At 38.9% G+C, this 26,305-nt stretch overlaps 1 protein-coding gene across 10 annotated transcripts in view; it reads left to right on the top strand.

Moving 5' to 3' along the window:
• The window catches only part of COL15A1 (collagen type XV alpha 1 chain), a 133,081-nt gene that overhangs the window by 49,990 nt on the left and 56,786 nt on the right, over positions 1-26,305 (top strand). For 8 of the 10 annotated variants that reach the window (XM_065830454.2, XM_071804657.1, XM_065830455.2 and 5 more), the window contains exons 6-12: positions 5,149-5,275; positions 8,525-8,643; positions 11,623-11,751; positions 12,341-12,367; positions 19,433-19,528; positions 21,584-21,646; positions 24,315-24,431. In XM_065830454.2, the coding sequence (XP_065686526.1) occupies positions 5,149-5,275; positions 8,525-8,643; positions 11,623-11,751; positions 12,341-12,367; positions 19,433-19,528; positions 21,584-21,646; positions 24,315-24,431 (678 nt within the window). The remainder of the gene's footprint in view (positions 1-5,148; positions 5,276-8,524; positions 8,644-11,622; positions 11,752-12,340; positions 12,368-19,432; positions 19,529-21,583; positions 21,647-24,314; positions 24,432-26,305) is intronic. The other 2 variants (XM_071804659.1, XM_065830458.2) reach the window with 1 other exon arrangement.

The following is a 26,305-nucleotide window of genomic DNA, read 5'->3' as shown; positions in this document are numbered from 1 at the left end:
GGAGCAACATGCACTCATCCATAAGAATGACTGCACTGTGTCAGATCAAAAATCTGGTATACTTGACACTAACCAGCAACCAGTAGTTGAAGATCAAGAACATAATTACAGTTACTGGGAATAGTCTACTATTCTGTAACATTTTCCTCCTCAGGAAATACGTGAGCCAGAACTGTATCTGTTTATGTTTAGTGGACCTCAGCTAAGTTTTTTGTCTTTGAACTTCTTGCCTTTTTTTTTTTTTTTTTTAAACCCATGGGAATTTTAGCATCCTCAGCTTCCTACTGCATGGTTCCTTAGCTTATTTAGCTACGTGTTGTGAAAGACTTCTATCTCTTTCTTGCTCTTCTGAATATGCTAAGTGTTTCATTTGGTGGTTACTTTACTGGAAGACAGAGTAAACTGTTGCTCTTTACTCACCAAAACATTTGTGATTTTAGAGATTTCTATCACATCATGTTCCCCCTTCCTTTTTATGCCAGAGAAAACCAGTAGGTTTGTGACAGAGGACTTTACAGAAACCATGGTCACATTTCCCTGATACAGCACATGCTTCAGCTTTTTCATTGTTGAAACCTTCAGAATTAATGTGTGAATACCATTTGGTTGTGACTATTTCTTGCCATTCACTTTGTCAGTGTGTTTCCTACCCTTTTCTTACAAAGACTTCAGTTTTGGATATATCCTCTGCTGAGTTTCCCAATCATTTTGCAGGAATTTCCACTCCTCTGTGGCCAATATGAATGCAGGAAACTTTTTTTTTCTCCTATGGCTTAACATTATCTGACCAGTCTTTTTTCAATTGAGTTGTGTATTGACCTGGCTTCCTCCCCCTGGTGTATTTGAAAAGAGATTTCATATTAATTTTTATGCCTTTTATGTGTAGCTCATTAAACTCTTTTTGGCCTGCCTTGTGCATTTCACAGGATCACAGACTAGCTGAGTTTGAAAGGGACTTCAGAAGATCGTCCTGTCCAACTCCCTTTTCAAAGCAGAGTTGAGTACAGCAGGTTGTTCAATGAGCAGTTCGCTGAGTGCCAGTGAGTTCTGGATTTCCCCAAGGATGGAGACTCTGCTACCTCTCTGTTCCAGTCTAGTTTTTCTCTGATGCAGAAACAGAATTTCTTGCATTTTTATTTCTGCCAATTGTCTCTTTTTCCGTTCAGTGGCTAGCACTGAGAAGCGTCTGGTTCATTCTTCTTTACTCCCTCCTGTCAGGATTTCGTATGCACTGATTAGATTGCTATGAGCCTTCTCTCCTTGAACCAGTCCTCCCTGTCTTATCTTCCTCTCATAGTTCAAAACCCCTAGTTCCTTAATTATCTATATGGCCCTTTGATGGACTTGGTCCAATATGTCCATGTACTACCAAGAGCAGACCTGGACAAAGTACTCAAGCTGAGGGTCTCACCATTGCTTAATACAGAAGGATCACCTCAACCTGCTGGTGAAACTCTTCCTTATGCACACCAGAATGCTGCTGGCCTCCTTTGCTTCTTGTATACCCAGCATCCTTTCCTGAAAAGCTGCTTTCCAGCTAGTTGGCCCCCAGCCACCATTGCTGCATGGGATAATTCCTCCCCATATGCAGGACTTGCATTTTTCTTTGCTGAAGTTCAGGAGATTCTTCTCTGCTTATTTCTGCAGGCTGCTGGGGTTCTTCTGAATGGCAGCAAAATCACCTGGTACCTTGATGACTCCTCTCAATTTTGCATCACACTACAAGTTTAACCCAAGAAATCTTGTTGTGCTTTTCATTTTTTCTCATTTGGATACAACTGCAGCTAATTCAGGAAAGATGTCTAACTTCTGTAGTCTATCCAGAAAAAACTGAATTCTTTTAGCTATTCCTTTAAGTTTCTGATTAACAATCTTCACAATTACAACACTGTTTAAAATTACGTAGAGCAATAGTAGAAGTTTTGGCTTTTATTTGTTCTGCAAGGTGTCATGGTTTAACCCTAGCCAGCAACCAAGCACCCTGCAGCTTCTCATTTGCTCCCCTCTGGTGGGATGGAGGAGAGAATCAGAAGGGTGAAAGTGAGAAAACTCAGGGGTTGAGATAAAGACAGTTTAATAGGTAAAGGAATAGGCACGGCAAAATACTTCCCATGAGCAGAGCAGGCAGGTGTTCAGCCATCTCCAGGAAAGCTGGGCTCCACCACACGTAATAGTTACTTGGAAGAGACAAACACCATCACTCAGAATGTCCCACCTTCCTTCTTATTTCTCTATCTTGATATGCTCAGCATGACATCATAGGGTGTGGAATATCCCTTTGGTCAACTGTGGTCAGCTGTCCTGTCTGTGTCCCCTCTCAACTCCTTGTGCAACCCCAGCCTTCTTGCTGGTGGGGTGGTGCGAGGAACAAAAAAGGCCTTGACACTGTCTAAGCACTGCTCAGCAATAGCTAAAACTTCCCTGTATTATCAACACTGTTCTCAGCTCAAATCCCCAACATAGCCTTGTACTAGCCACTATGAAGAAAATTAAACCTATCTCAGCTACAAACAGTACACAAGAATATTGTTTCTCAGTATAATCTCAGCATATCTCGTAAGTCTGAAAGGCCAGTAAATGACTATTTTCTTCAAAGTGCAAGAACTTCATGTGAAAGTATTTCATTGGATCACACACGTGTTTTTTCTAAAATGCTTGGAGACTTCAAAAGGCCATATCAGCATGACAATAAATATGTAGTTTCCTTTAGCAAAATGTTTAATGCTATTGCCAAATTAGAAATGTCTAAATGCAAATGACTCAACAGGATTTGTATGCCTTCAAGACTGACTGCTCATGGAGTTTTAATGAGTTTATTCTTGAGAAATACTAAACTAGACAGGGAAACAAATGGCAATTTGACAATCAGTACAGTCACTGACAGATGTTTCTGAGAAAGTTTTTATTTATAGTATCTTCTACTCTGAAAAATAGCTGAACAAACTCTCTAAATCAGTGCTTTGAAGTAAATTGCTATGATGAGCTGGAATGAAACAAATCGAAGGTTATATCTGAAAATGAAATCTGTGAATAAAGGCACTTAACAATGTGGATGGTGCATATTCTAACTTGTATTTTTTTGCTTAGTTGTTCAGTACCGTTCAATAGGAATGGTTAGCATTCTTTGGACTATTTCAGAATACTTCCATCTAATGGGCCTTGTGAATCAGCAAAAAAGTCCTCACAGACTCAGCAAAAAATATGCATTTAACATTTGTAGAAAAGGTGACTCTTCATGAAGAATTTTCCTATGGATTCTGTGCTAATTGATTATTCAGCCAAAAACTGTCCTTGTCATGTCTTATCTGTAGGGATCTTCATAAAAATATACCTTGAACTACTCTGTATGTCAGAAAGGCACTGACAAAAAGGAAAAGTAGGGAAAAACAATTTTCATTGTTGGTTCACCACTGTTCAAGGTATTTCATGTGTGTTGCAGTGCAGGGTTTGTGTGATTTTTTTTCCAGGAACAGTACCATCCATTTTGTTTCATTAATCTTACATCTTTATGAACTAACAATCATTAAAATACAATCAAACATAATTGAATATTTTGGATTGGAAGGAAGGTCATCTAGTCCAAGCTTCTGCTCAAAATAGGGTCATCATTCAGGTCAGATCACACATTTCTGAGCTTTTTCCAATCTGGTCTTTGAAATATCTGAGGATGTAGATTACAAGAACCTCACTGTACAGCCTGTTTCGATGTAGGTCTATCTTAATTGGTGAAAATGTTTCTCCTTATATCCAGTCAGAACCTCTCTTTATTCAACTTAATGCCCATTGTCACTTGTCCTACTGACAAGCACCACTATGAAGTCTGGTGAACCCTGTGTAGGTATTTGTAGGTTGCCACTAGGTCTTCCATAAGCTTTCTCTTCTCAGGGCTGAAGAAAACTAGTTCCTTCATGCTTTCTTCACAGGACAAGTGCTCCAGCACTTGTCTGTCTTGTAAGCTATTTACTAAGCTCACTCTAATTCATTGATATCTGTCTTGTAATAGGGGACCAAACCAGGCACAGTATTCTAGATGTTGTCTAATAAGTGATGAATAAATGGGGATAATCACTTCCCTAGACCTCTGTAGTCCAAGTTCCTGTTAACACAGCTTTCTTTGCTGCCAGGGCATGCTGCTGCTTCATATTCAGCTAGATGTCCACCAAGTTCCCCAGGTCATTTTCTGCAGAACTGCTTGCCAGTTTGTCTGTCCCTAGCCTATGTCATTGCAAGGGGTTCTTCCTTCCCAGGTGCAGGACTTTGTGTTTGTTCTTGCTGAGTTTCATATGGTTCATGCTGGTGTATTCATAAGGATGCAAAAGCAGTGGGATGAATATAATGCCAATGATGTTACCTCTCTCCCTTTTTCTGACAACTCAGGAACTCTTTCAGCAAGCCCTATTTTGCCATTTTGCCCATTAAGTTTTCTCCAGGTTACCATGGAAACTTAATAATTTTTAAATTGTATTTAAATTGCAAATGCAGGTTTGCATGAATTGATCTCCTCATTACACTGAGACAAAACTTCTCTGGGTCTCTAATTCCAGTAGAGAGTAGACTTTTTACATTCCTGCATGCAGCTGACAACAGGTTATCGACATCACCAATTCTTGCCCGCCCACAGCTAGCATGGGGAAGGGTGGATACCAACCAGTTCTAGGCTGTTAGACCTGCAATAACTTGATGTTCCTTGCATTTTTCTCCCTCTCTATGGGTTTGTCAAGTGTACATCACTTGTTTTAGAGGAATGAACTTCAAGGGTATTGTTCTAATATTTCTCAAGAGCTTGACCAAATTAGTATGACATCTGCTGATAAGCAGAAACTAGATATGTACTGTAAAAAGGAAAAATGAAATAGAAAGAGAAATAAATTTGAAACTTATAAATAAAAGAAGGTATATATATTGGCCATTAATAAATTTTGGTGTTTATGACAGCAATGACAGTTAATGTTTCTAAGGGCAGCATAAGGATAAGGACAAATACTGGCAAGATATTAGGTGGGAATGTTCTGGATATCTGTTTTGCTTCATAAATGTGGTAGTTCTGATTACTATTCTTTGAGGAAGCTAATCCACTGATTCTTGCTTTAAAATATGTGATAAGTGTTTTCTCTAAAAAGTTCTTTGGGATTTGATGGGGTTTTTTAGCCTGAAGATATGCTGGCTGAGCCTGTGGAAGCCCCCCCAGCTGTGCTGTCTTATTTGGAAGAAAATGATTCCTCTGGAAATCACAGATCAGAAGAAACCTCTGAAGGAGCTAAACCTAAAGAACAAGGCACTGACTTTCTCTATCTCTTTTTCTTTCTTTGGCGGGGGAGGGGGATAATTTACGTTCTCTAGGTCTGAGTCTGTCATTGCCCTGTATATGAAAAGCTGCTGTCATATTTTCAGTGCTGCCACTCTGCTGCCAGAGGAATTGAGGAAAATATTAGTGATATCAGCTGTGGCATACCACGTAACTGTCTTTGACTCCAGTTCCTATTGAAGTTCTAGCATGTCCAGCATGGTAGCATTCAGCAGCAGCATGGCTTCATTCAGGCCATGATAGTCTACTGTTAATTTCCACTCTCCATTAGATTTTCACACCGGCCATATAGGATTATTAAAGGGTGAGCAAGTCTTGCTGATCTCTTCTTGGCTCCCTTATTGACAAATCAATTCACAGATGGGAATCAGAGATTCTCACTTGGTGCAATATCACTGCCAGTGCACTGTTGTGGTAGCAATCAGCACCTGCTGTTCTTCAGCCCTCAGCAACTCCACAACAAAAAGGTCCTCTGAGAGACCGGGTAAAGTGAACAGCTGTTTAATTTCCTCTGTGTCCAAGGTAGTTATACCAAAAGCCCACCAGTACTCTTTCAGGTCCTTGAAATACCCTCTACTGAGGCAGTCTATGCCAAGGATGCATGGGCCCTTGGGGCCAGTCACAATGCTAACACTTGCACTTTACTGTAGTGTTGGAGAGTATCGCAGTAGCAGCTCTTCAGGTCAACTGCTTCATTTTATTCTTTTGCTACTCAGTCCCAGTCAGACTTACTTCAGTCTGCAATAAGGTTAGCCGTTGAGATCCCATGGTCACTTCAGAAATACAGAAGGATTCTACCTTTTCACAGTTTAATTGCATTAGATTACATTGTGCACTAGTGTCTACTAGAGCCTTATACTTGTGGATCTGATATACCTGCTTGTTGCAGGGGTGGGAGTGGCCACAGTGCCTGTCATTTTGTCATCAGATCCAGAGGCCTTCTCTTCCCCTTGAGGGTACTGAGTGGTGTAGAACTAGGCTCAGTAGGCACGGGCCAGGCCCCAGCACATCGCAGTGATTTGTGTCTCTCTGGAATTGCCGAAGTGACAACATACTTCTTCCAAATTTTTTACTAGTTTTTCAGGATTCTGCACTTGTTCAGAAGTGAAGTTCCAAGAGACTGGAGGCACTCTCTGTCATAGAAACTTGCCCATACTATCCCATACACCCTGTGAGTCATAACTATCCAGTCTCAGGGCAGATCTCTGGGTAGTATTTTTAAATATCTGTTTAACTATAAACCTGACCTGCAACACATTCAGGAGACATAGCAATGGGAGTATGCTGGTTTGAACATCCCAAGGATACTGAAAATTCTCAAGAGCTATTCTAACTAGTCTGAAAGAGAAGAGGAAGCTGAAGGAGCAAGGGGAAGTGTCCCATCCCTGCCTCTTCCCAGCTCTCCCATAGACTGGCTCTTTTGAGGAGTAAAGAGTGTAATTATTAATAGTTTCCACTAGATGGCTCCCGAAGTACAGACATGATGGCAATGTTGGCTACAAATACCAGATTAGTCTCACAAAAAATAACTTTATCGTATCGTAAGTCAGAGTTACATAGTACAACAGAACAGTAACCTAGATCCAGCTCTTGGAGGTGATAAACAGCACCATAGGAAACACACACTGCAAGCAGGGTGTTGTATAACACAACCCTGAGAACAAATAGAACAGTATTGTAACCATCAAATATTAAACTAACATAATAAATATTACATATATATATATAAATATACATATAAATAATGAATTTGTTTTAACACATTCTGGTCGGATCTGTCCTTATCTCCACACTTTAAGCCTCACATTGTGTGCTAAAAGGACTGTGTGGTTTGACCCAGGAGACAGCTGAACACCACACAGCTGTTCTCTAACACGTCCCACACTGGGATTGAGGAGAGAATTGGACAAAAGGTAAACCTCATGGGCTAAGATAAAGACAGTTTAATAGGATAAAAACCAATAACAATAATAATAGAATACATAAAACAAGTGATGCACAATGCAATTACTCACCACTTGTCAACTGATACTCAGCCAGTTTGCAAGCAGTGGTTGCTATTCCCATCGGCCGACTCCCTCCAGTTTATATACTGAGCATGATGTCATTTGATATGAAATATCGCTTTGGCCAGTTTGGGTCAGCTGTCCTGGCTGTGTCCCCTCCTCACTTCCTGTGCGCCTCCTCACTGGCAGAGAATGGGAAGGTGAAAAGTCCTTGACTTAGTTTAAGTGCTACTTAGCAACAATTAAAACATCTCATACTAAATCCAAAACACAGCACTATACCAGCTACTAGGAAGAAAATTATCTCTATCCCATTCAAAACCAGGACAATTTTAAAATTTAAAATTAAAAAAAAGATAAAAAGAATAAAATGAAGCAGTTGACCTGAAGAGCTGCTGCTGTGATACTCTCCAACACTACAGTAAAGTGCAAGTGTTAGCCAGAGGGAATGAAAGGAGAAAAACCCTCTTCATTCTACTCAGGTCAGCAAGAAGCATGACACTTCCTGAGGCATACCTCTGCAAATAGTGGTACTGGCTTTAAAGTCTTGTGGCACTTTAAAAACGAATTTAAGATAGGTATTTAGTTTTATGACCTTCTGTTATCATGGAACACAACCTTTCATGGAAAACTCAACACCATCACTGAATAAACAACTATGCCCTACTTATTTTTCCTGCAAAGGATGTGAATCTGCCTAATGCAACAATGGCATGTTTTAGATGCAAGTGCACGCAGGAAAGTAATAACAGAAGGGCATCATGCACTGAGGAATCCAGTCCTCCACCAGTAAGACAATTTCAGTGCACAGTACACTCCTAGAAAACAAAAACTAAAGGCAGTTATCTCAATAAGGCCAAAGACAATGTTTCTATTTAAATTTCATACATACTTCTTCTACATGCTTCTTATGTTTTATGCTATATAGCTGAAAAATAGGCAACCATTAGACTAGAGCTTGAGATGAAGAAGATTATTCAATACAGTTTTTGTCCTTTGAATTTGCGTTAAAATTTTATTCTCAATTTTCTCTTTTTTCTTTCCTTTTAAAATTTTCAGTTAGAAAATGACTAATATTCATCTTTGGGATTTATTTTGTCATAATCTAAATATTTTCCTTTTTCATAAAACTTGCAGCATCTGTGATCCTATAAATACTTCTGGGTGGCTTTTATTTTGCTGTGTCTCATTAATAAGTCATGATTTTATTTAGAATCAGCTGTCATGAAAACTGAACAAAGCAACAGTGAGCCTACCACTGTTGTACAGAAAATCTCAAGAGAAGAAGATGGCTCTGGTGCTACTGTTTTGCCAGGAGTAAGCAGAGAGGAGGTCTGTACAACAGGTTTATCATATACCTTATCTTTTTGTCAGAAGAGCAGGAAAACATATGAATTTTAGGTGTTTTTCTGAGTTGGTACCTTTATTCCATCTTAGCAGCATGCCAAAACAGAAGTTACTTTTTAAATTCTTGAATGTCCTCTCATGACATCAGACTGAAAAGCAGTGACACTATGCGGATGTTTGAGTCTTTAACCATTGAAATAGTTTTTAGATTTTGATTAACAAAATGAACTTGTTCTTTCAGTTTTGCATTTTTTCATGTTGTATTTAAGAAAGTGAAGAAACAAAAAAAATAACCAACATAAATCCTCATCAAAAACCCACAATTTTTATTCCCTAAAAGCAGACATCTTGGTCTTACACTATTTTGCAGGTGAAAGTCCTGCTTCCTTCTCAGAAGTGTGGCAAATTAAAAGATTTAAAATTACAGCATTTGAGTGCTCACCAGGTGCTTCTGTGTGAAGCAGCAAGTGCAAAGAAGCATTTCATTGTCACAGTGTTTCTTTTATCAGGTGATCCAAACAGAATATCAACACTAAAACACACTAAACTTTGGAGGAATTCATACCTAAAGTATGTAATGCTTACTGTCTTTAGTTGCCTGCAGACTAATCTGATGATTTATGGTTTATGCAAATTATCCTTTTATAAACCATATTTTACTTGATTTACCATCCAAGATGTTGATCCTATATACCATGTCTTGACAAGGAATGACTGCATGGATTGCACTGAAAAAATGTCTGCGGCTCCTAGTTATTCTTTAAGAAAGAAGTCTATGCTGCCTCCTGACAGTTGCATATGCTAACAACCAGAGATGGAAAATACATTTAAAAAGTAACCATCAGTTTTCCTGGCATTCACAATAAAAAGATGCTTTCACCAGCTTTGTTGATCTCCTCTGGATGCATTCCTGTACCTTAACATCCTTCTTAAATTCTGGGGTCCAGAACTGCAGGTGAGGGTGAGGTTGCACTAATGCTGAATACAGGGGAATAATCACCTCTTTTGACCAACTGGTTATATTCTGTTAACACAGCCCAGGATGCAGTTTTTTGTCTTGGCTGTCAGGGCACACGCCGCTGACTATTATTTAACCCACTGTCAACCAGCATCTCCAGATCCCTTTCTGCAGGGCTGCTCTCAAGCCTCTTCTCTCCTAGTTCAGATATTTGCCCAGCACTACTTCTTCCTAGGTGCAGAATCTGACATTTAGACCATTAATCATAGCCCAGTGCCCCAATCTGTCTAGATCCTTCTGCAAGGTCTCTTGTCCCTCAAAGGAGTCAACAGCAGCTCCCAATTTGGTATCAACAGCAAACTTGCTAAGGGTGCATTCAACCCGTGCTTCCAGATCATTGATAAATATATCGAACAGAACTGGCCCTAGAACTAAACTTTGAGGAACACCTCTGGTGACCGGTCGCCATCCAGATGTAGCCTCATTCACTACACCCCTTCGAGCTCTGCTATTCAGATAGCTTCACTCAGCGCATCATGATCCTGCTGATCCCAGAGCTGGACAGCTTTTCCAGAAGGATGTTGTGAGGGATAGTATCAAAAGCCTTACTAAAATCCAGAAAAACTACATCCGCTACCTTCCCTTCACCTACTAGTCTGTTAACCATATCATAGAAACCAAATTAGTTAAACAGGACCTCCCCTTTGTGAACCCATGCTGAGTGTGTCTGATGTTTGCATTATTCTTTAAATGTGTTTCAATAGTACTAAGTATAATCTTCTCATCAGTTTTTCCAGAAACTGAGGTTAGACTAGCAGGTCTGTAGTTTCCTGGGTCTTCCCTCATGCCTTTTTTGTAGATCAGAATAGGACCTCTGCAGATCAGCAAGGACCTCTGCAGACCCCCAAGATCTCTGGCAGATGATTGAGAGGGGTCCTGCCATAGCATCCACTAGCTCCTTTGGTGCTCTAACAATCTGTATCAACAATCCTGTTATCGCACTCAGGTTATGATCTTACTCACAGCTTAGTTAATCAGTTCTCTTCTAACACTTTCCAGATGGGAAAAAAATTTCCAGTGAGACCAGATTAAAAGATCTCTGGTCTTTAGGAACTTTCCCAATGACAAAACCCAGAAAGATCTTCAAAAAATCAGCTCACAGATCCTTTGCTGAAAGCTGTCATGCTGCTAATTTTAAAGTGCTTGGATAGTCACTATATTACATCCCTCCTCATTTCATTAACTATTCATGGAACATAAAATATTTCACTGCTGCTATAAAGTGTGAGTAAATCATAATATTTGTTTCAAAATATGATACAAAAATGACTTAGTCGTTCCATCCTGTATACTGGATTTTAATTTACATACATGTTAATGTCCAGGTTTCACCACTGAAAGGGTTTATTTTGTTCCTGTTGTATTTAAATTATTATTTTTATTATTCTTGCTTTCTTTTGACCAAATACTGATGCTTAGCAATTTTTTGCTCTTGCTTATTGCCCATTTTTACTCTTTGCTATCAGTTTCTCCGTTTCATCTTCTGTCACTTTCCTTTTTAACCAAGCTGGATATGTAGCCTTCTTTTGTAAGACTTATATATCCCAGGGGAGTCAGCTAAAGCATTCTTAAACATCTAACTTCTGTTATTTTTTCACAGACAGACTGAGTTTGTGAAACTGGTCTTTTTCAGACGTGCATTATTGATTTAGGCTGTGCAGATTTGTGTAGATATGAAATCAGATCATTATTTTTGTATCTATGTAACCAGCCCTCTTTTCTTTATCGACCTCAGCAAGCAATTTATTTGTACTTATATGAATAATCTCTAACATGGACTGTCTTTGCTGAATGGAGTATATTGTTTGTGTGTTGCTTAAAATGTTTCTGACTGCATTGAATGAAGCAGGAATTCTAGGAGAGAGGGAAAAGATAGGGGAAAAGAGAGTGAAAAATGGGGAAAGCAATACAACACATTTTACATATTTCACATTTTACTTACTCAGGGTCAGAAAGGTCAAGAAGGAGAGGATGGGCCGACAGGATCTTCAAGAATGCCAGAAGTGGAAGACACACAGAAAAAAGACCAAGGACCTCCTGGACCTCCAGGGAAACTTGGACAACATGGTCAGCCTGTGAGTATTTTCTGTCTATTGAAAGCACACATGTATTTTAGAAAGGGTAGTACTAATTCATCACACATGCATAAAGGGTTGAAACTCTACAGCCTCACACACTGTCATCAGGTGTACTTCTACAAGACGGGGTTTAAGTCCCGCCAAATCAATTCAAGAGTGTCATATCTGCTTTGCATGTGCCAAGAGATATACAAGGGCCTGACAGTTACAATAATCAGCATGCACAAGGCAAACAACTGATGTGCCAATATACTAACATTGTTGAAGTGGTTATGCCACAAACTCTTTGGGCAGCCTTTACAGTGCTGCACCACACTCCCAGCTGTCACGTTCAAAACTGCTGGACTTTAGAACTCATATGCTCAAGGGCTTCTGTATATCCAGGATGTTTCACACTCCGTATCCTTCTGAACTATCAGCACAAGTGTATCCAGTTACAGAGGTGCAAAACAGATCACACTGTGACACAGTATTTGTTACCATTCTGATTTGTTATGTTGTCACTGTGTGACACATCAAACTATAGTTAATTGCATTTTTGTTACAATGTTTTATTTGCTTTTCTAATAAAGATGTTTTCTTTTAGGGTGTTCCTGGCAAAAATGGGTTACCCGTAAGTACTCTTTTATACATACTCTGGTTAACTGAAGAAAAAAAAAACTTTTTTTTTTTTTTTTTTAAATGAGGCAATCAGCTATTTTGAAGTTTAAGCAGCTAAGTGCTTTCTCCATGTGTCCTCTTTAGAAGGCAGCTCTGGTGTTGTAGTTGACTTCCTCAGGTTGCCAAGAGAGCAGGACCCAGGTTTCTAAGAGCAATTCATTATTTCCCAGTTGCAAAGAAAGAGGCGTGTCATGCCATAAAGAGCTGTGTAAGGAGTCCAACTCTTGTGAGGTTGTAAGGTTGGCTTTTTTTCTGGGAGAAACTTCAAAAAGGGGACATACTCAGACCCAGACCTCTTCCAGAACAAACCAAAGCACTTCACTGACCCTTCATAGACACATGCTGCCATGTTCCCTGCTCCTAACTCCAGCTGCTATTAACTTTTCAGATGTACCTCTCACCCCTTAACTCTTGCGCAGTAATTCAGCTGTACCTTCTGCTTCATTCTTCCTGCTTTCCTTTCTCTGTGTTCCTCTATTTTACCCTCTCTTCAGTCACATTTGCTGTCTTCTTCCTGTAATGTTCCTTCTTCCCTTCTCCAAATGACTCCCATCGTAGGTCAGTTCACCACGAGCCACTGACAGATTACATATGTATACTCCGTGGTGAAGTATTGCCCAGCAATGCACACAATACCAAATCCCTAGTTGTCATATTCCATGAGTGTCTCAGTTGCTCTTGCGTATCTGTCCTCTGTTGATGCTTTACCACCTGGCTTATTGTGTCCTCATTATCTGTTGCTGCCACTTTGTGCACCTTTCCCCTCTCCAAGACCTTCCCACCTAGAGGCTCTCATCATTATCATGCCTGTTCCACCATTGTATACTGTCACCCACCACTGCTGTGAACCTCCTCTACATTCCTGCCACCTGCAAGTGAACCGCAAATAAAACTAGTATGTTTTAAGGTATTAAATAAATAATTCAATAGTCACTCATATGATGCATTATTCAGCTCCTACATGAATGCTGCCTGCATGCATTGGTATGTTCAGAGAAATGTAGCTGGTTTTGCAAATATTTAAGCTAAACTCAAGTTATGTCCCATTAGGTTGTTTATGGATAAGAGATTTAAATTTTCTGTATTAACAGAAGTCTGACTGCTTTCAAGCTGAACATTTTCAAAGAAAATTCTATGGAACCAAAATAATGGGGAAATCTTGAATAGAAAATTCTTCAAATATAATTCAAAAGCTTCAAAACCAATTGTTTTGTCCTTGTAAACAAATCCTTGTAAAACAATCCTACTTCCTATCACAGGCATTTTGTTATATGTTGTGAAATGAACAACTGCCCTGTATTTTTATAGTCTTTTGTCCCTGTGCAGCTGGGTTCTGGCCTCGCATGTCCCTATGCAACTTTACCATTGAATTGATGTGGCTTCACTCAGCAGTAAAACAACTATGCCCCATATCTATGTTGGTGGTGTGTTTGCCACCTCTCTATAAACTTGGTACTAGTTACTCTGCAAGCAAAATAATAACAGGAGAAAAAAAAGTTTAGTCTTACAGGTGCATTTTTTCCCTTAATGTGTTTATATAACCTATTTCTAAAATTGGTATACCCCTGAAACTTGACCAGTAGGCTCTGTAATCACAGCTGTCCAGATTACCAAAATGCCATTAAGGAAAAGAGAATTAATTTACCTTCTGTGTTTGTTTTTTGTTTGGTTGGTTGTTTTTTTGTGGTTTTGTTGTTGTTGTTTTGTGTGTTGCTTTGTTTTGTTTTGTTTTCCCCAGTGTCCTAACTGGACTAATAAATAACATCATTTTATAGAATCACTGACTATAAAGCTGCTGGGAGTTCTTTCTAGCCAATCACAGAATCACAGAATCACATAGGAAGAGTATATGAATTTTACGTGTGGATGTGATGAACCCAAAGGTTGTTTGGGATTAATTTGACTGGTGAAGTTTTCCCTGGAGACATTCAAAGCCCGCCTGGACACATTCCTGTGCGACCTCACCTAGGCATTCCTGCTCCAGCAGGGGGATTGGACTAGATGATCTTTTGAGGTCCCTTCCAATCCCAAACATACTGTGATACTGTGATACTGTGATACCGTGACTGTGATATTGGTGGAGGACTTTGTCAGGATGCTACTTATATCTCCGTTGGTGCTAAAACCTGCAGCATGGATAACAAAATCCCAGAATCACTGCAGTGGGAAGGCCTCTCTGGAGATTACCTAGTCCAGCACCCCTGCTCAAAGCAGAGGCAGCTAGAGCAGGTTGCCCAGAACTGTGTATAGTTTGGTTTTAATATTGCCAAGGGTAGAGATTCTACAGCCTCTCTAGGTAACCTGTTCAAGTGCTTGATCACCCTCAAAAGGTAAATGGAATTTCTTATATTTCAGTTTATGCCCATTCCCTCTTGTCCTTTCCCTGGATACCACTGAGAAGAGTCTGGCTCAGTCTTCTTCATTCCCATCCATCACATATATATGCACATTGACAGGATCTCCCCAAAACTGTCTTTTCTCTGGGCTAAATTGTTTAATCCGTATCAGCCTCCCCTCCTAAGTCAGAAGCTATAGTCCTTCAGTTGTCTTTGTGGCCTTTAACTGGGCTTTAACACAACACAGCACAGCACTTCAGATGAGTTGGGTAGAAGGATAACCTCCCTCAGCCTGTTGGCAATGCAACAATTGGTGCATGGTATCATCTAAGTGTTCTGTGGTTCAGGCACTGAAAGAAGTGATTGTGATACCACCAACAACTTCAGTGCCATTAATCTCACTTGTAAAATATTACAGCAGTTCTAGATACATTTTAACAGTAGTATACTCTAAGTAATGTGTCATAACTCATTGTGCTGTTAAAGTCCAAGATAGTCTAGGCTAAGGTTACCAAAGCTAGAAGAGTAGCATGCACTGCCTTGTAACAGTCATGTACCTCAAACTGTCACTTCTATAATAGGTCCTTTAAAATGACTACTGAGTTTGTAAGTGGATGTAACTGCTATGGCTTATGTGTCATTCCATACTATAAACTGACAAGTAAATACTATGACACTCTTCATTATGGCATTATGAAATGATTTTTCCTTCCTTTCTGTATTCAGGTCTCAAACCTCTATCATATTTGCATATAATGCCAGAATGTGTAACCAATGCAATCACTTTCCAACAGAGATGCATTTTCGACAGCACTTCACAAACAGCTCAGTGCTTCTAAAATAAATCACACAAAACTCACTGAGAATAGCAACATACGGTTTCTAGGTTTTACTATTAATAATAATTCTATATATAATATTAATAACTAAGTATACATAGATCTTGGTATAACTCAAAGGCAAAGTACAGTTCAAGTAAAAATATTCTGCAACAAATGAGTTAACAAGGTCTTGAGTGATGAAAGATAGATTTTGGGAATACATGTTAGAGTAGTTGACTGTTTTAGACAACACTGTGTCCAGAGAACAGCACTTCACTGTATTGTGAGAGAGGCAAACTGGTTTTGCCCCAGGGCTACGTGGACTCAAGAGCCTGCCACCCACCATTCCCTTGCATGACTGGACTGCACAGCAGGATGAAACACTGGCTGTTCTGCTCTTGGAGAGCCATCACTGCGACAGTGATATGCAGGAATAATACCTCCTCCTAAGCTTGATAACATGTGGCACAGCAGTCTCTGAGGAAAAAAGGTAGTGTCTTTCATAGCCCCACTGGTGGTAGAGATTCACGCTTTCTTTTGAGCTGGCACTTTGTGTCTACAATATCCGTCAGTCCTTCACAACAAGTCAACATACTCGTCAGCCTTTCTATGATTTTTCCTAAATCGCTTGAGCAGGAGTAGAATGTCTAAACATATCTTAGGAGTTGCACAGGTGTTGGTAGCCCATGATTATCTATAACCTTCTTTCCCCATTTGGCTAGTTCTCTGCATTCTTCTCTCCTGATACAGAGCTAATGCAGATGCCTTCCCTCTCTGTGGTCACTTGCCAGGAGACTCCTTTGGTTCTTCTACACTGTGGAACTACTACAGCTCCTCGAGCAAAGGCTCAGTTTTGCCTATATGTTTGTCAGTCACACAGTGAAAAGGCTGGAAAAAAAATTACTTTGTCATTCGACAATTAGCTTCCCATATTTCCTGCAAATGTGCACTGGTCATTCTTGTGGCCAGAGTAATTTCCAGAATGCTTTGTACTGACATAAATAATCCATGTTAGTAAATAATAAAATCAGTCAGACTGCTTTTGATGAAAACAAAGCAAATGGAAAACTTCTCAAGATTATAGTTTTTAACATTTTTTCTACTTCTAAGAAAAGTGCAAATTAGCAAAAGAAGCTTTATATTGCAGCTGTTGAAGCTGAAACTGTTGTTGAGTAACTATTTTGATCTCCAGCAAGAAGTGCTACATCTACACTGCCAAATGAAACAGGCCCAGGAACTGACTGAATTGCTGATCATTCAGACCTGCAAGCACGGTCCCCAACAATATCTTGGCCCATGTCAAATAGACTTCTCTCAGATAATGCCTCAGCATTGTTCAGGAGTAGCAATGGCTGTTAATTGTTTGGCTCTGTTCATTCTACATGCTCCCCCAGTGTTATCTCAACAGGCTTCTTAATTTCAACTACTCATCGTGCTGATGGGTTGCAGTATAGTTCTCATGTTATCAAAATTACACAAAAACTCCATGCTCAAAATATTAGCTTTGAACACAAAGGGCTGAAAGGAGGCCTGGGGCCAAGTACCTAAGTCCTGTGACCACATACAGTTTTTTCTACCTGACCTCAGGGACAAAGAATGGTCTCCAGACTTGTTAATTCCAATCAGTGTGATTTCCTAGGACCTGTTATGTTGGTAGGGTGAGCAAAGCTTAAAGAATCTATCTATGCAAACAAAAAATTCAAATCTGTTATGGTTTATAAAGACAGTCAGCACTTTTTCAGAATAATATTTAAATTTGAGGAACAGTAGCAGTATCCACCTGCCTGTTTCTGTTTCTTCTCACTGAAACTGGAAAGCTGGGAATGAATGGGATGCTACATATCAGTGGAGAGTGGACCTGTCACTTTTTCGCTGTGGTCCTTGTTTAGTGCAGAGATACAACCATGAGGTGCTCCTTGGGAATGGATAAAGGTAGGCTTCCTAGACATGACTGTGATCCAAGTGTGAGAGCTGCTTGCTGGTTTTTTGGTTTTGTTTTTTTTTTCCTTGTAATACACACAAAGTGGAAGAAATTTCATGAAAACAGGCACAAAACACTGACAGGAACTAATGTGATAGAAGCACCTGGAAAAAAGCAAAGGATATGTTAAAATTAATGAAGAATATTTCTAAATTAACATGGTGTTTGACAGTGAGAACAGCCCCAAATTAATTAAACACATTCTCTGTCAATGTGAATGAAGTATTATTATAGGAACTATTTGACAGAGCCACAGGGAACAAAGAAAAGTAGTAATACTTGTATCTAGTGAATGCTGAAGCATGAAGAGCAAGTGACCAAGAGGCAGGTAAATTTTTTTCCTGCTGTGTGACTGAATATATTAATTTAGAGAACATAATTAAAATGCTCATAAAAACAGACAACAAATTGGCAGGTTAGAGGGTAAAGCATAGATCAGTAGAGGTTGGCTATAACAGTGTCAGTTATGTCGCTGTGATTTCTACCCCTTTAAGAAAGCCCAGTGCAACCAGTCTGGTTTCTCTCCTCCTGGTGGAAGGTGGGAAGGAGGTTGCACTTTGCAGCTCTGCAGTGTCAGTGTGGGTGGTTAGGAATCTGTGCTACATGAAAGCGTTGGTAGGGGGAAGGCTGAGCTTTTCACTCCTCATTGTGTGAGAAACTCTGAGATATGAGCAGTTATTTTGCTCTTTCTTCCCCTCTAAATGGACATGTGTCCTGAAACCAGGATCACCATGTAGGAAGGATGTCCAAAATGGACATTGAGGAACTCCTCAGAACAGTGAATTATGGTTATTGAATGCCAGGGAGGGAGAGGATGACACTGTATTTTCTCCTGGCATTCCCTCTGTCGGAAGTATCAGAGAAGTATCAGGTGAAAACAAGAGGGATCAATCACTGTTAGAGCTATACAAGATCTCAAAAAAGGAAATTAAATGAGTGCCCATCATTTGACGGAAACAACGTGCATATTAAGCAATAATAATGGTTTTGTCTGCCAGTTATTTATGATCTGCCAGTTATTTAAATATGAAACATTAGTGTCCCCATTTTAAGGGTTGCAGAAGCGCATCCTTCTCCCAAAAGAGTTTAAAACACAATGGCCAAATCCTGCTTAGTGAATTCTCCAGAAAAAGGCACATATAGAGTTGAGAATGAAAAGTTACATTGCAAAAGACTTCCAACTTTAGATTTTAAAAGTAGAGACAGAACCTCAACTCTTGAGTGAAAAATACTGGAGTTGAGCAGAAAAATCAAGAAAAGTTGTAAATATCTTAAGCAGAAGCACCTGAAACTAGCCTCAGCAAAATGTCAGAGATGATATAAAAAAGACAAATAAGAAGAGATGGTAGTAATTATGAGAGAAAATGACACAGATTTGAACAGGGCTTTTCATTGCATTAACAGTAGCTAAAGGTCAACACATAGAAAAATAGTAATGACATGGTGGTATTGGGAAAAGCATTACAGATGGTAGTAATAAAATGAAGAAATTTACTTATTAAGTACCATGACCACACTTTCCACCTTTTCATTTAGGGGTAGTCATAAATATACCCTAAAAACGCAAGAACCACAGTAAAACATTGTTCTGACAATAAATATACACTGTAAAACGCTGTTAGTGCTGCTTGTACATTTGCAAATTCATTGCAGAAGTTAGAAAGGGAAAAGTCCTTCCTTCCTTTGCCAATGCAAAGGTTATATTGCTTGGGAGCTTATCTTAGAAATGAACAAGGTTCCCCTGTGCTCATAGTATCTGAGCAGACACTTCTATTGTTTCTTTTGACTAGAAATCCACACAGGCTGCAGCTAGTGCTGAAAATCCCTGCTCTGCGTTTATATGATTAAATCCTTGCTATTTATCTTCATTCTTGTTTTAGAGTGATCCTGGTGAGGGATTGCCAGGACCCCCTGGACTGCCAGGACCCCCTGGCCTACCAGGACCTGAAGGACCATCTGCTCCTTCCCGAGGATTAGTGAGTATCTGGGCTTCTCTGTCAATGAGCTTGGGTTACCTTAGGGGAATCCAGAATTAAATAGGAGGTTTTTCTCTGGGAAAGTAGCCTGACTGCTACAGAGATAATAATGCTTTCTAACACACTCATGCAGAAATGCAAATAAATGTCTGACTACAGTGTGTGAGTACTATAATCTACATAAATAGCCAGTATTCACATTTTTAAAAAACAGTTGATATGTGTGTTCTCCTGTGCAAAAGCAATAATATATGAGAGAAAAAGAAACAGAAATTTTCTCAAAAACACATTATAAACTTGAATTATTAATTTCTTCCCACTACTGAACACACAAATGGTTTAACAGTGACTTATGTTTGCTGTCTTTAAATACTACAACTCATACGAGTGTGGTGAAGTGACAGTGTTCGTATTTTGAATGCTCAGTACTCCTTCAATGTTAAAGAGTAGGTTTCAGGTTCATCTCCTTTCCGTATTTGGACCTTTTACATGTAGACACAGCCCACCACTGACACCAGTGTAAGTCCTGTGGTGGACTTCTAAACAAAACTATCTGTCACACCAAGTATTGTGAGTATTTAACAATATAGTTTGCAACATATTCCAGTGATGAAAATGAATTACATGCTTCCCTGATCTAGGGTCTGCTAAATTATACCAATCTGTTCCTGTAGCATAAAAATAGAGTAATGGTGTTATGAAGGACTACACTATTTAGCTTCCACTGGGACTGACTTCAGGAGACCAGCAATGTAGCTCCAGATCAGTAGGACAAGGTGCTCCAATGCAGCAGCTTTTCTCATCCAAAGGCCACTTCTCTAAACATAACAATGAACACCAGGTCTGGCACAGCCTTTACTTTCTTGTTGTCTGTCATAATAAATTTCAAGGCCTTTTATTCGAAAGTGAAGTGAAGTGAAGTGAAGTGAAGTGAAGTGAAGTGAAGTGAAGTGAAGTGAAGTGAAGTGAAGTGCAGCCAGGGAATGCATCCCTGACTCCTGGGCTTTTGAAACCTTAGCTTCTGTGCTATTATAACCAATCCAGGTACTAGTTCTCTGTGTACTTGGGGCTGTAGTTTATAAAGCATACACGGTGATGAAACTCACAAAGCACTTGCATTGAGAATCTATAGTTAATTTACTTTTATATGAGTTGACACTATTTCATTTTAAATGTGGTGGAACTCACACATGTAGAAAAGTCATATTTCAACTGCCAATTTGTTTGTTGCAAATCTTGGTTGATTCCTTTTAATTTTTAAAATTATGAGTTCTACAAAACTTTCATAGCAAGTCCTATAATTTAAAAAAAAAAGGATAAGTGGACTTCATTTCACTTTGCTGTATATACTATGCAGACAAGTCATGGCAAATTTTCCATGTAAAATACTTTTTTCTTTAGAGGTTTTAAAAGTTCTTTTGTATGATGACCATAGTTGGCATTATAGGTTCCATAATGTATGAAGATGGATTTGAAGCTGAAGCAGCTTGAATTTATTAAATTGTCTTATAGATGAGTACAACTAGATTGTAATACTAAACCCAAATTCTTTTTCTAACAAAATATTTTTTAAATGTTTTAGTATATTACTTTCCCTTTATAAAATACCCTTTTTTAATTCCAGTTGTAGGAATCTCACAATTTGGCTTTTGAACTAGGACATACATTCTAGGAAATAGTGTCTTATTATTAGGTATGCATTTTAGGATATTCTTAATGTTGACAGACATTTTTCTGAAGTTAAAATTTGTCTGAGATATTGCTTCATCTTCAGTTCACTTAAACAGTCATACAGCATGTATATCGTGCAGGATCATTATTGCTGTACTCATAGAGCACCTGAAGGTAAGTATAAAGCTGAGTGTCTACACAATAAAATGGTATGAAACACCAGAAACATAACTGAAATACTTTTGTTGTATTACAACGTATTTCACCAGTGACAGTCTGCCGCAAAAGTATTGATTCTAATTGTTTTTACATTAATTGGCAAGTGATATTTTCATTTGTCGTCTTTAGAAGCAATATTTTAAAATGGAATTCTTCTAATTTCAGAATAGACCAGAACCTGAAGAATCAGATTCTGGAGACATTGATGGAGAGACTGAGATTTTAAGAGTAAGTATATATTGATGTTTATTTACTACTAGTGTAATTAAGAGCTTTGCTTTACTCATCAAGATTGTGGGAGGTCCATTTCACAATGCAAATTTTGCACATGCTTAAATCACAGCATCCATAAATGCTTTGAAGGGTTTCATTTCAACGTCTGAAAAGGTCTAAGTGTATGTCAGTGAGAAAGAAGTGTGAGAAAGAAAGAGGACAACAAAGGGATAATGCCAAGAGGACTTTTTAAAATGGCAAAATGCTTTAAAACTGATTCAGAGAAGAGAGTAAAGAGCAGAGAGATGGGAATGACGCTATTTTTTGCTTTTCTAATTTGGAATACCTCTTCTAAAAAATGTCAATATGAAATACATTACACTGCAACTTCCACTGTTGATCAATTTTGATGGTCATTTGAATTTCCATGTATTCTTGATGTTGTGAAGAATTGTGACACTGTCACATCAAGACTGGCTAGCAGACATGAGTGCTTTGATTTAGTGAAAGTTAAGAAGATTTTTACGCACATGTTCCTGAGTGAGGTTCTTGGAGCTGTGTAAAATGGGAGATGAGACTTCTGTCATTGAGAAGAAGTATTCACGCCAGGTAAAACTGAGTCTTGAGCTGTTAATGCACACTTGGCCATTGGTTAAACTCAGTCAAAGCAGTTGCTGCCTTAGATGTTCACCTCATCCTTCTCCTGGAGGTGTCTATCTCAGTTTCAGAAAGAATTTATTTGGCTTGTGAATCTACTAATCTACTTAATTTTGCAGACATAATACTCAGGAAAGTCAGCATCAGTTTCAGTTCATTTCAGTAGACTGTGCTGTAAAATCCAGCTGATTCACGGGCTTTCAGCTGTGCCTGGGACCAGTAACCTCCAGGAACAGAGGATGGGATGATGAATACTGGTTTAACATTTTAGCTTAGTCTGCCACTCTTAGTATTATGTGTGAACAGCCACAGGTAAAATTTGTTTCAGAGACTGAATTGCTAAATCAATCTTGTGCTTTCCCTCCACAGAGAGTTGACATTTTTTGAGAGACAGTACTCAGATGAGCAAGGTTGTGGATTAAAACAGGACATCTGGCTTATTTTTCTTGCTCTGATTCTGAGTGGGTGGCAAAGGAAAATTTTGGAATGGGGGGGAGGTCTAATTTTTTTTGTTTTTTGATAGACTTGTTTTGTTTTGTTTTGTTTTGTTTTGTTTTGTTTCCAATGAGAGGCTATCTTTCCTATGCAACCTGCACAGAACACTATGCCTTTTTTTGGGAAACACATCAATTAACTGGAACTTGTTGGCAGATCTGGAATAATTTTGTATGTTTTGTTTTGTTCTTGAGCCACTTATTCACCTATTTTCTCTAGAGAGTCAGACAGACCTACATTTACCACGTAGCAATCTATAAAATATGTATTCCTATTGCAAATAATGTGGGTTTCCATCCACAGAACTAGTCAGATATATAATGAATTAGACAATATATACAATTAAGGACAAATGTTAGGAAAATGAGAAGTGGCTGAAGGTGAAGAGACATTAATTGGAAGACTTTTACTGAGCTATCTAGATGGAGTGAGAGGTAATATTTTCTGCAGTCTTTGGGATAGAGCATTTCAACCCTTCGATTAGAACCTGTTTCAGCAATAATAATGCAACTTTCTGAGGAATGAACTCCCTGAATGCCGGTCTCCTATGAACTCCAGAATGCTATAGCATTCTGAGGCCTCTGTTTTGCAACAAATCTAGTGATGTTTTTCATTCTTGCAGACTCATTTCTGCCTCAAGACTTCTTTTCTGTTTCTTCTTTCCATCAAAGTGCTGAATACTTTTTTTCCCAAGGCTCTTCAGCAGTCGAATTGCCTCATGTGAAAGTTAGCTATGTTGCCTAATTTAGGAGGCTAGCCTCTTTAGATGTCCTGTGTAGTTAATGAGACAGGTGAATGCTTGTAATGTCTCCCTGCAGAAGGCTCTGTTGACTGTGTTGAAAATCCAGGATGACCATCTTCCTAACAGAATCCTGTAGGTTACCCTAAGTCAGAATTAAGGAGTGCTTGCCTTACAGTGCCATGCCCCAAAATTTCAAACTGCCCATGTTCTCCTGCTAATGCAGTCAGTAACAGGGACGAACTTGCACGTGAGAGAGAATATTTGCAAATGTACTATTTATCCTAAAGTAATATATTTCATTCATTTTATTCAATTAAACTGCATCTGCTCATGTCCACACAGGATAGCTTGTTGGAACACAGGCCATTTTTACAGCACTAAGCACAGTCAGGTCTTGACCATGAATACAGATTCTCAGTGCAATAGCATGGAGAAAAGCTTTGAAATTAGTAGAGAAATACTAACCACTTGCCTCTGTTCAATGATTCCTTCATTTAATTCTGGTTATGTTTCTTAACATTACGTTGATCACTGGAATACCTCTAAGGTCTTTACTGGGTTTTTAGCTTAAGGTTGCTGTTGCATGCCATGAGGTGGCACAATTCAGAGGGCAAGGATGGATGAGATCAGTGTGACCCTATGTAAGGAGTGTATCTGTGAAACTAAAATTGGTTCTTAATAAAGCAGAAGGGAGATGGTAATCCAAACTGAGCAGAGCTTTTCCTGTTTCATGTATACAGAAATGAAACTGGCTAGACCCATTTCTAACAATGCTACTGATTTATCCAGGGTCTTCCTGGGCCACCAGGCCTTCCAGGACTGCCCGGAAAGCCAGCACCTGATTCAGGTGTAGGACCTCCTGGATCACCAGGGGAAGATGGAGCTTCTGGTGAGCAAGGCTCTGAAGTGAGTACCCATTTATGCACAAATGTTAATATTTTTTCTGTCCTACAACAGTAGGTTCTAAGTCTGCATAATTTTTAATAATATTGCAGAATATTTTTAACTGAAGAGCTTGGATTCTATGCACATTTTTTACAAAAAATAATAAAAAAAGTCTAGTTAACCAAAGCACGTTACTGCACAGCAGCATGTACGTTTGGCAGACAAATACCAGTGAATCTGGACCACAGTAAGTAAAAAGGATGCTTTTACCAACACTGAATAAGGCTAAGGATTATTTTCCTGTTGTGCTTTCAGGAAAATGAAGCTTGCTAAATCATTTACATAATTTGCAGGGAATTTTTAGCATAAATTAAATTTTCCTCTTTCAGGAACTCCTTTTCCTTCAGCTAAATAGAAACACTTATTCCTGTGGACAGATTAAATACATTTCTACAGTAAAAAAGGTTGTTAAAAGTGTAAGTGTTACCCATATTTGTCTATAAATCCCCAGTAAAGTGTTTTTTCAGTGAAGAGAACCATATTTTTAGCATTGATCAGCTCTGTGAATCCTCTCTGGAACTATATTGACTAATATGGTTTCCTTATTCCCTATCAACCATCTGCCAGTAGCAGTTGTTCTCAGGACTAGTTTTGATCCATATATTCAAAGTGGGTCACCATTTCTTTATCTGACAAGGTGTAATTACCATATATTAAATAATTGTTATTGGTGACGCTTGTTAAAGAGGAAATCTCACTGTATCTCAGCTGTGAATAACTACAGCTTCAGGAAGTTGGAAGTTAACACTAAAACTAAAAAGGTGGGTATGGTAAATTTTATTTATCTGGCCACCAAGGTAAAAGGCAACATCCTTTGTGCAGAGATAAATTAAAGAGTTGGAAATCTTTAAAATGGGATCCAAGAAGCACATGCATGTGAAGCCAATGAAAACTAAGAGCTGCGGATGTATGAATACTGAAGGGAAACACTGAGAATAGCCTGAATTGTATATATGACTTCTCAGAGCTGTAAGGGGTAACCATCCAATAACTCAGAGCCCTTCCCTGAAAACCAGTTCTTTTCTGTCAGGACCTGGGTCTCATACTCTCATGCTACAACGAAGTGTAAACATTGGAAATTTTTGTTCATCCAAGTTTTAGGCCCTTGTAGGTTGGAGTGTCCACTTGATACATGTCAGAAATCAGGGCAATTTTTGGACTTCGAAGTTTCAGAGTGTTCCCTCTTGGAATAATTTGTATCCCTATAAACCTCACACTAAATTAAAGCTATGATAAACAGAGTGCAGAAGATATAGCTACACATGGACTATCATTTGGCCGAGCTACACACAGTTTCAGTGTTTGGTACACGGTGCTTTGGCTGTGTTTTGAGTATGTGCTTGCTTACGAACTAAAATGTCCTTTTGTTTTACTATTTTAGAGGTGATTGATAAGGCAGTTAGTGGTTCTGGCCTGGTAATGAGATGTTTCACTAAGGTGAAGTAGTCTGGTCCCAGAGGTAGGCTCAAAAAGCAGCATTTTTCATCCAAGCATGTTTCAGAAAAGGCCTCCTCTGTATATGCAAAGGAGCTTTGACAACTGGGTTGCATGACAATTAACAGTTGTAATTCAGATCCTTAGAAATGTGTCACTGACTTAAATGTGAAAATAAATATCAAACATTTATTAAATTAGTGTATTGTAAACATTTTGCTTTCTTCTGTTATCCTTTGCCTTCTAGAAATTACTAAAGGATTTTTCAATGGTTTTATGCAGTGACAGCAGTTAGATCATGTTCTGAATTCTCAATGGTCCTTTCTCAGTGCTATTTGCAGAGTCAGCCTCTGATTCAACAACATGATGCACTCAGGGCATGTTTGTCCTGCAGTTACAGT

The sequence above is a fragment of the Patagioenas fasciata genome, chromosome 2, assembly GCF_037038585.1.
Source record: "Patagioenas fasciata isolate bPatFas1 chromosome 2, bPatFas1.hap1, whole genome shotgun sequence".
NCBI classification, from domain to species: domain Eukaryota; kingdom Metazoa; phylum Chordata; class Aves; order Columbiformes; family Columbidae; genus Patagioenas; species Patagioenas fasciata.
This window is presented reverse-complemented; position numbering and strand designations above follow the sequence as displayed.